The 15478-nt window shown below is 37.3% G+C and overlaps 1 protein-coding gene across 3 annotated transcripts in view; it reads left to right on the forward strand.

Annotated features, from left to right (window-relative positions):
• Window positions 1-2549: 2549 nt before the first annotated feature.
• Window positions 2550-15478, forward strand: part of LOC145980960 (zinc finger FYVE domain-containing protein 1-like) — a 36506-nt gene continuing 23577 nt past the window's right edge. For 2 of the 3 annotated variants that reach the window (XM_083114048.1, XM_083114050.1), the window contains exons 1-6: window positions 2550-2731; window positions 4577-5054; window positions 9578-9856; window positions 10979-11210; window positions 12526-12737; window positions 14895-15061. In XM_083114048.1, coding sequence (XP_082970174.1) covers window positions 4737-5054; window positions 9578-9856; window positions 10979-11210; window positions 12526-12737; window positions 14895-15061 — 1208 coding nt within the window. In that variant the 5' untranslated portion in view covers window positions 2550-2731; window positions 4577-4736. Of the gene's footprint in view, window positions 2732-2893; window positions 3108-4576; window positions 5055-9577; window positions 9857-10978; window positions 11211-12525; window positions 12738-14894; window positions 15062-15478 lie in introns of those variants that run through there. The other variant, XM_083114049.1, reaches the window with a different exon arrangement.

The following is a 15478-nucleotide window of genomic DNA, read 5'->3' on the forward strand; positions in this document are numbered from 1 at the left end:
CGTCATAGCGCGGTGTGCTATAACCACTGAGACCGGCTTTTGGTCCACAGAGTCACACACGGAGAATCAAATGGACAGAGGCGTCTCCTGAACGAATGCGGTGCATGCGGCAATTGTGGGGAAAAGGACAGCTTGCTCTGCGACGACATTAATGAGCATTTCTACATTCTAATTTCTTCATATAGGAGAAGTATTTATTTCAGACGAGAGCGCTCAACTAATCTTATATTACATTTCTTGGATCTGAAGTGACGCATGCGTCAATTGTGGGAAAATAATTATTACTTTCTTTCACTTCAGCGTAGTTGAGCGCTCTCGTCTAAAATAAATACTTCTCCTATATGAAGAAATAAAAATGTAGAAATGCTCATTAATGTCGTCGTTTTTCCCCAATTGACGCATGCGCAGCATGCACCGCAAGCGTTCAGGAGACGCCTCTGCAAATGGACTACATCAAACCAAATTTATTGACTTACATACACTTTGGGAAAACTCCTTCCGAATTTCTTTACCAAGTATTTTGATTGACAAATATTGACGAGTGCGAGTGGGAGTGGCGTATCGTCTCTCTCGCAACCACGGCAGTGCGGGAAAGCCCAAAGGTGCAGGGACCCCTGAATGTTCTGTATGTGATCCTGATTTTTTTAATAATTCCAGATATTCAACACAAAATTGTGGATCAACATTTCGACCAGGAAATTAGTTGAGGCGACCACTGAATAGAGGAATAGAAGACCCGCTCAGATATAATACAGCCGCACTCAAAATACATGTTTGTGTACAAGTTACTAAATAATTAGCATATTAACAACACATCATAACAATAATCACCTTTATTTGACCTATGGGAAGGGTAACAAAGCTGCCCTTCATTAAAAGAAGAAAATAAAACTACAGGCATAAGAGGATCTAGATTTCTATTTCTGGGAGAGCACAGTATGTCCTGTGAGTTGAGTTGACTTTGAGTTTTAAGTCCACTTTATGCATAGTAAGACTAATCGGGACTAGAGCTACAGTTTAAAGTGGAATCCGAACCGGTATGTACCCCCACCGGGTATCGACGCCCCCCTCCCCGGACGTCATGTATAGAACCTTAGAGGGAGTAGATAACATGGAGACAAACAACTTTTCTTGATGACGTTTTCCACATTTTGGGCCTGTTCATTAGGAAGAAAAAACAATATATACTTGTACTTATTTTATTTGACATAAAGGATTCATGCCTAAAGTACTTTTATTATCATGGAACAGAATGCAGCAACTTACATAGTGATCAGTGTCGGCGGTGATTGGGTTCCAAAACGGGGCCAAGGTGCAATAAGTGGGGGCAAACAGGCACGCAGCCAGGGGGAGGGATATGGGGGCTGAAGCCTTTCTACCAAAAAATCCCACGAATATCTAATTTAAATAGTGGATATTGGTAATTAATTTGGTAACTATCCGATATCGCCCGAACCTTGCCGGCAATGGTCCGTGGGCCTATCCGTCAATGGTTCGTGGGGCTATCGTGAATGGTTTTTGGGGCTATCGTGAATGGTTTTTGGGGCTATCCGTCAATGGTTTGTGATGACATAATGAACACGAAAGTAGGTATTTTTCGGTTAAGAAGGTTGAAACACTGCATACCCACTCCAAATCGACAAAACACAAGCACGACGCGCGATGATCCATGACGAGAGCACGCCATGTTGTCTGTTACCCAAGCATAACAAGGAAGACAAATAATGACTCGTAATATGAAAAGTTGACACTATTTTATGGAAAAGGGCATAACTTCACCTTAAAGAATCTTCCGCAATGTAGAATAGGTAAGTATCAATGCTAAAATGAACGAAATTAACGAGTGAGAGGTGTTCGGGCCTTATCGGATAAGTACCATTAATTTTACTTCCTTATCAGGATTAACATCTCGCATAAAAATTTGTAATATACTGAGAAATTCATCTTCAGGACTTCTACCCCCTTTTTTTTACACCTTTAGTTGGCAGCTGCTGATAAGCGATGAGCGCCTCCCGAACTAAAATCCTGGGTACGGGCCTGGGGCAAGGATGGGTGTTATAACTGGGGAAGATGCTCATATCCTATGTTTTGCAAAAATTTTGTTAGCTAATCGACCCCCCGCCGCACCCCCTCCCACTTCGAGCACTGTAACCCATTACTATACCTCTATGTCTGTGGTAATATTGGTAATATGCAGCACATTTGTAAAGGTCGCAATTCAACCAATTATTAAATTGGCTTTAAACTGCATTTTTTTTGTCAATATTTTATCTTTTCGTGAATGCTTCAAATCAAGTTTGCAAAAGATGAAAAAAATGTTAATAATATGCTCTATAAATTATATAATACTAGTCTTCACTGCACGAATACCACGCCACAGATATTTCGGAAAATATTTCTTTGTTAGATAACTCGAGGACTTGTGTTCATGCGTTGTGACATACTCATGATAATGGCAATAAATTTTTCAAGCAAATTTATGCGAAAAGCTGAAGATGCTATTTCTCTATGAACTTAGTTCCTTCTGTATGCCCAACCGGCCAACCACAACGCCCGAAGCCCGTGATTCATCTACCATTCTACACGTCGTTGGCAGAAGATGAAAAGTCCGTGACAAGCAAAGTGTCTCGTGACTTTGTATTATGTAAAATTTTATTTTGCATGACAACCGCAGGAAGTTCGACATTCTTGTAAAATTATTGAGCTGGATGAACAATAGTACAGATTTACGGTAAGTCACAAAGTTCTGTTTGGATTCAGAATTAGATGAATGTCCATATTGTCATTGGCACAATAAGCTTCGTGTTTGGGGAAAAAGAGGACATGCACGTGCGTAATGTTTATTTACTGACGATAGTGAATATCAACGAATAGATCGTCAGCGAGTGTATGTTACGTTTTATGTTGCAACATTTCTCGAACATTGTGCATTGTGTTTTCACCTACAGATCTGTAGTAAAAAATGTTATTTGGATAGTTGATTTTCAGATAAGTATGTCTGGCTTTATTCCACAATATTGATAATGCTTGACCTTGGCTATGTTGCGCTTGCAAAGGAAATGCGTTTTACTGTTAAAGAAGGTTGATCTCGGAGCAGGCCAGAGTTGGTAAGAATAAATTTAAAATATTTTCTTTGTTTCCTAATATAGGACAATGCAAAATCTTCCTAGTAATATTTTACGTATGTACTATTTGTAATTCATGTTCTTTAATATAACACTGCAGTGTTCTGCGTTTTTTCTTATACATGCACCTGTTCTAAAAGATTGCAAAATCTCTGCATGTCTAGACATACATATGAAAAGGGCATACTGATTACTTGCTCCTGCCTTTGTGCAAAATGATTTTCTGCCCTATGTTAACATGTACAGTACATGTTTCCCAGCAAGCAGTTGTTTGTTGCCTTTGTATTTCTGCACTTTCGATGCCCTCACGTATGTGTTTACCTTCTTTTTCAGTTCAAAAGAACACCAACAACAGCAACATGTTAGTTTTTGTTGCCAATGTCAACAAACGAACAAAAAACATGTTCCATGAAATACAAATCAAGATTGCTTATTATGTCTTCCTCATGCTTTTCTCATTAATAACTGCACTACAATCAGAATGCAGTCCTACACATATACACAAAATTACTTGGATTTATGACATGCATATTTATGAATACATTTTAATTGTTATGATTGTTACTAGTAACGTACATGCATTCTTTTATGTTTTGATGTGTAGTTTTCAAGTAATACTGTGTGCATACACTTTTTATTCATATGTGTTGTTATATATTTTTGACAGTTGTTTTTGTGTTTGCTACCTGGTCCAGGAGTTTGTGGCCATGGTCTTGTTTTTAATTAAGAAAAAGGTCAACATCCTGTTTGGGGTTCTGCTGAGCTCACCTAAGAATACTCGAGGGGTGGCAATACAAATGGCAAGCCATGAGCAGTGTTTCTCAGGAGCCTTTTGCATGAGCTTTGCTTTATATCTAGCGGGGGGAGAGGTAGCATGTTACTTCCCAGTCAGGTATAGTTGTTTCATATTTCTGGTTGATGTGGAATTGAATATTGTGTGTACAGCATTTTGAAATGGAAATTCCTAGATGTGGAAGTTTGCTTGATTCATGATTCTAATTGTGGGGATGCTTTTATGTTTAACATGGTGACAATGAGTTAGCTGCAGTAGAGTGCCCAAGGGGGTGGGGTGGGTATAACCCTCTCTTTGGCCGAGAATTAAAAAAATAATGTCAAAGGTAGGAAAAGATGGCAAAATGAGGGTTGACTACTAAAAAGTATACTTACCCCTCTCCCCCTTCCTTAAAAAAAATCGTGGACATGCAACTGGTTAGATGGGGGGATGCTTTGCATACATTTTTCTAGCTTGGAGGGGCAGGAGGTTACCCCCTCCTCCCAGCATTCCCATCACTTTGAACACTGAGTGTATTTACGAAAGTAAACATTCATGTAATTTCCAGCTGAAGATTATTTTTGCTTTTTACTCTGGTGGCTGTTCATTTTATGTATTCGTATTTACTTTAGTCATGTAGCATTAACAAACATTATTTGGACACTTTGTATACTTACAGGTAAATGTTGTGCAAGTTTCAGTCCAGCAGTCATAGTTTATATGCTCAGAATGCAGTAATGGACTAATACGTCGTACCCAGGAAAAGAACTTTTTTTTACTTGTTCTTTTATGAGAATGGGGTGGTCCCCTTTGTCAAACGTGCAATACTTGTGTGCTACATGGTCTTCCAACTGAGTGACTCACGGCAATTTGATATTTTCCCAAGCCATGGAGGAGACATGAGCAGGCACATGGCAGATGACCACTTTATGCAGCAGGGTTCTTCGGCTGTCATGAAATCGTTGGAGAGCGTGCCTCAGCTTGAGAGGGTGCAGGAGAAGCCATCAAGGGATTCTGACCAGGAGAGTAACAGGTCTCTAAACTCCCTACCGGATGTAACTGTGACATCTAGACTTACATCGCTGAAGTTGGGTGCCATGTCGGATGATTTCAATGGCAAGTCTCTTCTGCTGCTTGACGGGAAGGAGCATTTGAAGGTAATTTGCATGAATGAACCCACAATACTCTTGTTCATGATAAGATCATCCTCTTCTGGGGCATTCCACGTAAAGTGGCCCTATTCCATGTAAATAACAAAGAATTAATCTGAAAATTATTTTTAATTGCCTTAGAGTTTAAATTGTGAATGCATATAATTTGCATATTTCACCAACAAGAATTATTAGCATCTGTAGCCTACATACTTCACAGACAAATGAAGTCAAATTTTGCTACATTTTTTAAGCATCACACGCATAACATAAAGTAGGGGAGACCAGGGTAATTAGAACATGGGGTTATTGGAACATGTTAATGTAGAATAATTTAAAATGAAAAGACTGGTGTAATAACATTTAATACCCATGTACCTACACTAAACCTACATGCAGAAAATTTGTTATTGGAATAACTACACAAAAGTAAGTTTTATTTGACTTTTATTATACACCTGCAAAAAATGATGTGATGCTACTTGGTGTTTCTCTGCTTCTGCATATACTGGATGTGAATGAAAGAAACCTTGCAAAATTTTCTTCACCCCTATAATAAAACATAAAGGCACACATCTTTTCATGTGAGTTTGGTTGTCTATGGGCAATTTGCCTGGTTTTTATAAGCAAAGTTCTTATTACCCCAAAAATTTCTGCAAAGGGGTTATTAGAACATTGCGTAATTTGCTTGATTTCGCTTGGGTATACTAGATTGTACATGTAACTATTAGAAGTTTTTTCTTTACTACATTGTAGAATGGCCTGTAACCTTTCAAATAAATCATAGAACACTGATTTTCATTCACACATGTTTGCTTCACAGCTGGGAAATTGAACTTTATGAAAAAAGACGTTAACTTGGGATTTTATTTAAACAAGCATTGATAACTCCAGAAGAAGTAGAGCTATTGTGTTCAAATTTGCAGGGTAAATGGGACATTTATATATGATGTTGTTATTACCCCAACAGCAATCTATAGTTATTCAGTTGAAATTTCTAACTTGTGTTCCATTAACCCCAAATGGGGTAATTGGAACAATTTTATGGTGTCATGACAATTTTTTTTTTTTTGGACGAGTATTTGCAATGCAGGTATGGTCATTATTTTTTTCAAAAATATACAAAAGATGTCCTTTTAAATGGTAGAAATTTTTAAAAAATCCATCAGTAACTTTCTGAGTAATTTACAGTGGAACTTCTACAGGCTGTTTCCTGTTCTAATTACCCCGGTCTCCCCTACTTCTATGAAATCAGTTCATTATGAATATTATGTCCAAAACCACCTTGAATGCCCCTTCTGCATTGTATGCATTTTGCACTAATGTTTTCTGTGTAAGTTACACCCAAATTTCAGACTTAGATGCACAAAATACATAACCAGGCTGTCATGTGACATGTTTTTTGTATGTATCCAGAATTGCGTAGTCAACAAAATTAATAGTACCTGTATAATTTATAAACACAATTTAGATGCACTCATTTTAACATTTTGAAATTGTCACTTTTACTAAGAAGAATTAAAGGCTAATGAACGCAGTAAGAGCAACATCGACTTAAAGAACAATCAAACAATGTCGGTCGAACTGTACCATGGACAAGAATCCTGTGAAAAGAAGCAAATTATGGCCACTACTGAGACAGGTGTATTATTGTCTTAGCACTGTTGATTATGAGCATTCTTATGTTTGGGCCATTTAACTCATATTCATTTCTTTACTGCAAAGCTCATACAGTTTGTTTGGGGAAATATAAGCTGTGCAATGGGCTGTTAGTGGTGGGGTTAGTAGGCAGTGGCTTGTTTTTGTCAAAATAAACAATAATATAAATATTAGAGCTGAGCCAATGCCGATGTGTGTGTATCGGTTGAATTTTCTCCGCGGATACCATCCGATACCAAAGATTTTGAGTGGCTAAGGGGAAAAAACTAATGTTTCAAGATTTGTCCTTTTAAAAGGTTCATTTACCCTTCCTTGTGACAGGTTGGGGCGCCGCACATTCCCGAAAACAATACACCTTTCTGGGAAGCAGATGACAAGATCAAATGCCAGACTAAAGTGAAAGGGCTGCAACCAAACATACATTAAAGGCATGTAACTGCCTGGTGGTCAACGCTGTGTGGAAATTAAAGAAACTACTCATTCTCAATTCTTGCTTGCAAACTCATGGGGTAAGAATGTGGATGTTTTCAAAACAAGCATTATTTTCATGCAATAGGTCTCGCGCCACTTGAGCTCTGGGGAGAAAGTATTGGAGTTGACCACGGAGGCAGTGACAACCCTCATAATGAGTTCGCCCTTCTAATGCAGCATTTGCAACTGCACTAAATTCTTGCTATTCTCAATAATGTCACCAGAATGTCTATGATAACAAAGAGCATTTCTTAGCAAAGCTGTATATAAACTACGTTCCTTTAATTGAAAAGAAAAAGAGTACCGTATTTACACATGTATAATGTGCATTTTTTTCCAAAATTTTTGCACCGTACAGGGTCATTACATGATTTTGGGACACTTGCATTGATTTTTCATTTTTACGGAACCCTATCATGTTATATATCGTAAAGCTTGAATCCTGCAGTTTCTGAATATGGAAACAGTATTCCATACAAGATAACGACACTAATGTGAAATGCGGTTGAAATAAGTTCATCAAAAAATGAAGAAACATTCTGATTTTTATGGTACTTTGGATGAAAGAAAACGTAAGGAGAAAGATAATAAAAATACTGGCCAAATAATATGACATACATGGAGTGTATAAATTCCTTAATGGAAGAAATCTTGTGCTGCTAACTGCTATTTGGAAGGTCCTGAATGTGCCTCGTATAAATGTTACATTAGTCACGGAAAGAGAAAGTATATATCTTGAAAAAGAAGGAATGAGCAATTGAATAGGTATGATGTCATTCACTCTTGATCAGCGTAGCAACAGATTTACGACCTACAACTAAGAAAGCAATTTCTTGAAACTGTATTGTACTGCGCATTTGTATACGAGATATAATTTTTTGTCATTTTTACCCATCCAAAACCAGAGTGTGCATTATACACGCACGCGCACTATACATGCGTAAATACGGTATATTGACCTTCTAACCTATTACAGCCATATTTGCTTTGTACGCAATGCCGCGAGCTCCTCTTCCCCCCAGGGCCTCCCCGATGGCGCAGTGGGTGCGTCATCGCCTTGTAATCAAGAGGTTCCAGGTTTGGTACATGGTGGAGGTACATAGTGGTTCGGATTCCACTTTAAACTGAAGGTCCAGTCCCGATTAGCCTTATTGTGCATAAAGTTGACTTAAAACCACCAATTCAATCAATCAATCCTCTTTCCCTCATTTCCTTCTCTCTCCTTTTCCTAATGGAAGTTATTGAGTTTTTAGGACTCAGCAGCTAGTCTTTGTTATTTTAAACTGAAATTATACAAGTATCGGTATCGGTAGGAATTGGTTTCAGCTCAGCCCTAATAGATTGATTACTCAGAGCATGAGAATTACAGCTTTGATCACCTTGATATTCAGTACTTATCACATTTCATTAAAGTTCAGTCGTAGCAAACTTTTATTAAACAAATTTCCCTTCTATAGAAGAGTGTGTTGCTTGCCTATGGTATTTACAAGAACAGCTCTGATAAGAAAAGAAATAAACACCTTTGAAAATCTTTTTTACCTTTTTGTGTACAGAAATTAAAACGAAAAAGTGCTTTGAAAGGAACAAAATAAAAGTAGCATTATCCATTTAAATTTAAATGTTTTTGTTTGATAACAGCGCCACAAAATTCTGACTGCCCAAAATTTGACTTGACACAAATATTACATCAAATGACTCCAAATGTCGTTACATTACCTTAGTGTGAGCACTATGTTTATACTATCATTCCTTTCTGATGTTTATACACTTTGTGTACACGTGTCTTTAATTTGACTGAATCGTGCTTGTGATTTCACTTAGCAATGTGTGCTGGAACCACTAGAGGGTCATTCCATACCAAATCATCCAATGGTGGTTCCATGACCATTTTAAAAAAAAAAAAATTAGTTCATAATTTTGTACACATTTCTAAGATATGAAACAATGTTCAAAATATTTTCCTGTCATTGGTTCTCCATTTACAAAAATGGCGCATGGTTTTTTTGGGGGGGGGGGGGCTCATATAGCAGTTTACAGAAACCTTAATATCTCAAAAACTATTAGAGCTAGAGACCTGAAACAAAATTCATGAAGTACACTTTGTGTGATATTGAGAAGGTTTGCTCAAAAATTCATCCTAATTATGAAAATTATGTAATAAAGTTTGAGATTTGGGTAACAATAGTTAAAAAAATTAATTTTTAAGCCAGATTTTTTTTAAAAATCAAGAGGTTTAGTCTAAGGCTTGAAGTTTTTTTTTTATGTGTAAACCTACATGCAGGATATCTGCAAATATCAATTAGAAATGCACTCCTTTTTTTCAGCATGGCCTAGATGTAGTTTTATTGTCTTTCGATGTGTCCAGTTACAACACATTCAGTTTAATTTATTTTTGTTAGGTTTCTGCAGAGCAGTTTCTTAGTAGGTTGGGATGCCAAGGTTCAACCAGAGTGAAAGTGGTTTCGGTGTTCGGGAGTACTGGTGATGGCAAGTCCCACACACTCAACCATACCTTCTTCAACGGCGATGAAGTGTTCACGACTTCTGCCGCACAGGACTCGTGTACCCTTGGCGTTTGGACTGCCTTTGATCCTCACCTACGAGTAATTTGTTTAGATACAGAAGGTTTGCTAGGATCGACAAATCATGAAAAACAAAGGACAAGGCTGCTTCTTAAGGTGAGTGCTTTCCTCTTGTATGTAAACATTTCATATTTGTTTTTACGTGCTTTCTAATGTTTTTAATAGATTATGACTGTGATATGTTTGATTGTCTAGTAGTTGCTTGAAAGTTCAAACTTTAAAACCACACTCATTTCCAGTAACAGTTCTTCCATGTTCCTTGTTATCGTACGTTGCTGTGACAACCAAAAATGCAGATGTCTTTGGAAACTGTTAACTGCACCTTGCACCTGCATACTGGTGGTGGCTTGTGTGCACGGCCGTGTTCTCGTCCCCTTTGTTGGAGAACCGAATGCTGGGGCCATGCAATCCTTATACTTGCCGATCACATTCTTGAATAAAGTGAAATGAACGTCACAATCCTTGCTCTTACACTACTTCCTGATCATTGACACTGAACTTTGCATCATAAAGGGCTACAATATAATCTTCCCAAAAGCGACTCAGTTTTGGCAGCATTTTCGGCCAAGCAAGAAAACGCAAACACTTGGAAAGTTATACAACGTACTCCTCCTAAAAGTGGCTCAGTTTGGGCAGGATTTTCGGCCCAGTGAGAAAATACAACCACTCTTTTACAGCTCACACACTACACTTACAAACGTGCACGACCAAGGTTGGGCGAGTTCATTCTGAGCACGAGGGGAAGGAATCGCGTTTGGTCAAATATACGCTGAACAGCCTCTGTAGTACACCACAGATGGTTAAATGTAAAAGTGAAGTTCCACTGCAAATAAAATGAGACACAAACAAACTGGGGACCTCCCTGATGTTGTTGTGGTAGCATTTTTACCTTATAATGAAAGGGTTACGGGTTTGATACCTTGTGGAAGCACATAGTGTTTCGGGTCCCACTTTAAACTGTAAGTTCAGTCCCGACTAGCCTTTCTGTGCATAAAGTGCACTTCAGAAAATCAAACTCGAACAAAAAGACGAATTAAATGGTGATATATTATGTGAATGTTGCATAGTAATAAGTTCCATACCTCAGCAGAACATCTTCCCAATGGGACATAGGTGTTCCTCCTGTCCTAAAATAAAAAGCATGTGGATGTTGAATGATATTTGTGGCATGACCGAAGTACATTTCTCTTTCAATAACAACTATATTTTGCTTTTCAGGTTTTGGCAGTTTCTGACGTAATAATATATAGGACCAGAGCTGAACGACTGCACAGTGATATGTACACTTTCCTCGGGGGAGCATCTCGCGTGTACACTCATCACTTTCAACTGGCGTTGCAAACTGTTGGGAGAAAAAGAGAGGTTACAGAGGTTAACGAGCCACTCTCTCTTCTAGGACCTGCCGTAATAATTTTCCATGAGACAAGACACACAAAACCATTGCAATCATGTAAGTTTTCTTGTATTTGCATTAATTTTACCTGCATATGTAAATTTCGATTTTTTTCCTGCAGTTAAATAGATTGTCTATATGCTTGTTTGACATGCAACAGTTACTCTTTGTTGCAACTTGCTTCATTAATTCTCACGTAAGAAATCAAATGCCACATAAGTGAACTATGTTTTTTGATGTTTTATCTAAAAAGATAAAAAACATTAACATACCAGATGAGCATAAAGTATTACCCTGATTTCAAACATTTATCACACAAAAAGTACACCAGGTAGAGACTTACGGTTCTTTTTGGAAATGGCACCCTATTAGGTTAGGTTTTTCGAAATTCACCCAAAATAACAAGTTTGTTGCTTTTTTCATAAACATCAACATGTGTGCCATTTGCTGCATGGAGGATGTCTAAACAATTCTCAATTTCTTCCCATGTGTTTGACATCTCGTCAGTCACTGTTGGTAACACTTACGTTATTCTCGCTTTCAATGTTTCAACATCTGGAACTGCTGAATTGTACACTTTGTCCTCAGTGTATCCCCCACAGGAAAAAGTCTTAAGAGATGTAATATCTGGAGAACGTGGAGGTCATGATGTTGGGCCATCTCGCCAATTCTAGCTCTTTGGAAACATGTTAGTCAAATGCCAATGAACACCTAAACTCCAATGTGGAGAGGCTTTATGCTCACCCTGTATATTGCTTTTGTGTATTTAATAATTTTTAATATGAATGGATCAGTGTGATTGATGCTCACTTCAGACATACACATTTTATGAATGTGCAGTGACATGTTCTGAACAGATTTTTCGCCGCGAAACAACACACATTGTGGATTTTTTCATGACTTTCAACATATTTTGTGCATAAGCAAGAAATATTATCCGAAACGATTCTTGTGTTTTAGGTTTAAAAAATAGATATAATGTACCATATTTACAAGTGTATAACATGCATGTTTTTCAAATTTTACTCCCCTCCCTCCCCCCAACAAAAAACTATAGTGTGATATACATGGAATAATTACGATAGCTACATGAAACTATGTGTAAATGGAAATATTAAGTTTTGGAATATTTGATAAGAACATGCTAAAGTAAAAGTGCAAATTTTGGGGAAAATAATGCTGAAAAATGACAATAAATAAAATAAGTCAAGGTCCCTAGATATAAGAAAAGGAATAACCACTTCATTGTAAGAATAATTTATAATTGCCTACTTTCATTTCTTATATTCTGTGTGTCAGCAGGAAAGTAAGTGTCCGTGAAACATGCATAAAAGTACATCATGAATGGCCCAATGCTTTTTTATCTTTTCAGCATTGACTGAGAGTGCAGAGGACATACTCCGGAACCAATTTACCAAACTGAATTTGAAGATGGAAGCTTTCAGCTCATTAAAATATGTTGGGATACAGACAATGTGCTTACCAACTGATTTCTCAGGGATACGAGCGGCAGTGCAGAATGAATTGAAGAACACAACTGTTCGCTCAGCTCGAAATCCAAATGTTGTTTATCAGACGTTAAAGGTATGTTTATTATAAAATTTACAGGGATACGTTTCGGTGTAGAAGGCTTAGTTAACATATGTTTGTGCTATTTGCTCTATCAAGCTTTTATATTGTGAACAGTATAGTGAATCCGGAGTTATCTAAAGTGTGTATATACATAATATTAACCTTGCCATAATTCATAGCAAAAGTGAAATTCGTGGAGGCACATAGTGGTTCACATCTGACCCCCCCCCCTTATAATTTCTCACCCCAACCTTCCTCCTTTTTCATTGCTTTTGAACCCTCTTTTTTCCTGTTTCTCTCTCTCTGTAAGGGAGGGAAGGGATGCACAATGTCCAGGTAAAATTTATTTGTGAGCATGTGTGTGTGTTGAGGGGAGAGGGATAAGGGAAATAGTTTTTTTTTCCCCAAGACTTATCACATTTTTGTTAAGTTTTACAAGAGATACATTGAACTTACCCTCTTGAAAAAATATGTGTAACAAAAATATCAAAAGGTTACAAATCTTGCAAAATTGGGATCATTCTTTGTTCTTTAATATGGTGTGTTGGATATACATTTTCGTCAAATTTTGTGAGAGATAATTAACAAAAAGTACCAAGAATTTACACATCTGGCAAAAGTTGGATCATTAGAAAGGAAAATTGAATGTTGAATACGAAAATGTAAGGAGAGACTATCCATGGATGCAAGTTTTGGAAGAATCTTGTGTTCTCTCATCACTGCAAAAATATTGCATGTGCTCAGGCTGGAATTTGAACCTGGGACCCCTGGCATCGTAAAGTTTGTATATATTCGATTATCACAAGGTTTGGAATGCACTACTGAATCTCACGAAACAACAAAACCTCGAACGTTTTCGTGATTTGCCCCATGAATCACTGATCAATGATGAGAAGGTAACACATGAATAATGAAAAATACTGTGAGTTGCCAGAAATTATTTTTAAATCGCTTTCAACTTAATTTTACTTTTATATTCTTATGCATTGCTCAAATTGTTCTATTGTCTATGATTTTATTCTTATTGTATTTTATTGTACTTTTCTGTCATTTAATTTCTTTGTAATCATGATTGTATTTTTTATCTTATACTTTTGGGGTTAGATGGTAGACCAGCAACAACTGAACCTCGCCCAGCAATAAAGTCAATTGAATTCAACTTGGTTCAGTTGCAGACAGTCTGTGGTAGCCTAGTTGTTATGAGCTTATGACTTTGTTTTCGTGTATTGTACCTAAGTTCATATCCCAGTTCAGATTTCTATCCAGTTGGAATCTTTACAGAAGTTTTGTCAAAGTTAGGATGGCAAGGAATTTTCCCATGGTTGTCACGTTGGTGTGTTCCTTACATCCGATCAGCCTCAAATATTAGTTTTTCTTGTATGTACGCATTCTTCTGACGAAGGGAGCGTGTGTTCTCCTGAAACATCACATTGAAAAACTGTTTTGTTATGCTTGTAATAACCATAAACTACAGGAAAATTAACTTTAATATTAGATTTTTTAAAAAAAACTATGAATAAGAGGAACAGGAATATTTAAAATAATTATTGTTTGTGTAATATATATTTATTAGGGATGGGCCAATACCGATAAAGTACCGATATAAAATTTGCCGATCTGATATAAAATTAGAAATAGTCCTTGAAGAACCAGAAAGGTCCATTGACCTCCTTAATAAATGTCTGTTTCAAGGTGACTGCAGTGAAAAAACAATTGCATATTTAGACATTTACTTTTTCATATAGTAGGGTATGGAGATTATCCATAAAAATCACAACAAAATGGCAGAATTTTGCACTAAATTATGAGATATTTATCAATATATCTGTAAAATAATCGGTAATTTTACCAATACACCGATATACCTGCCGGACCCTGTGGCTGAGTGGTTAGCACATCGCAGTGCGACACCAGGGATCCCGAGTTCGAATCCCGCTCAGGCATGGTTGTTTGTGAATGTCCATTCATCAATTTCATCATTTCATCACTCATCCACATCTTCGCAAATTATCCAAGAGGCACAAAATGCGATGTAAAATAAAATAAATCAATCAATCAACACCGATATATCGGCCAATACTGATAGAGTACTGATTAATCTGTCCCATCCCTAATATTTATTTATTTGCCATTTCATGTCCATTTGAAGTGGTCTAATTTGTTTTCCAGGTTTTAAATGACAAATTTTCCGGGGAGATACAGGACACCCCTCCAGATCTATTCCCAGATCAGTATTTCACCTGCCCTGTCAAGTGTCTCTCCTGTGAAGCCAGGTGCGACAACAGCATGGGCCACATGCAGGAAAATGAGCCACATACATGCTCTTCACGATGCAGGTGAGTTCCCCTTGGTAATAATGCCAGAAAAACATAAAATGATATGGCAATATTATCCAAATTTCGTACACCATGTTTTTATCGTGCGAGAACCAGATAGACATAACTTCAAATTTACAGGAGAGAGGAAATAATGTATTCTTAGGAATATGTCTGACTAAAAGAAAATCAGTGAATTGGAGATAATTGAGTACCGCTGAAAAGAGATGCAGGTATGTTGATCTCACTCCAAACAGAGCTTTTAAGAGGAGATATGTTAAACAACAAAAAACTGCATTTTCGGAGTTATGTTCCTGTTCCTCTGGTTCTGCTATGATGATATCTAATTTTACTTCTTTGTTGGGTGAGTGGTAAGGTGAATAGTGTGGGGCACCCTCTTCCCCCTGTCAACATTATTCTATATTTAAATGTTGGTTG

Source organism: Lepisma saccharinum, chromosome 28 (genome assembly GCF_977018435.1).
Source record: "Lepisma saccharinum chromosome 28, izLepSacc3.1, whole genome shotgun sequence".
In the NCBI taxonomy this organism is placed as follows: Eukaryota; Metazoa; Arthropoda; class Insecta; order Zygentoma; family Lepismatidae; genus Lepisma; species Lepisma saccharinum.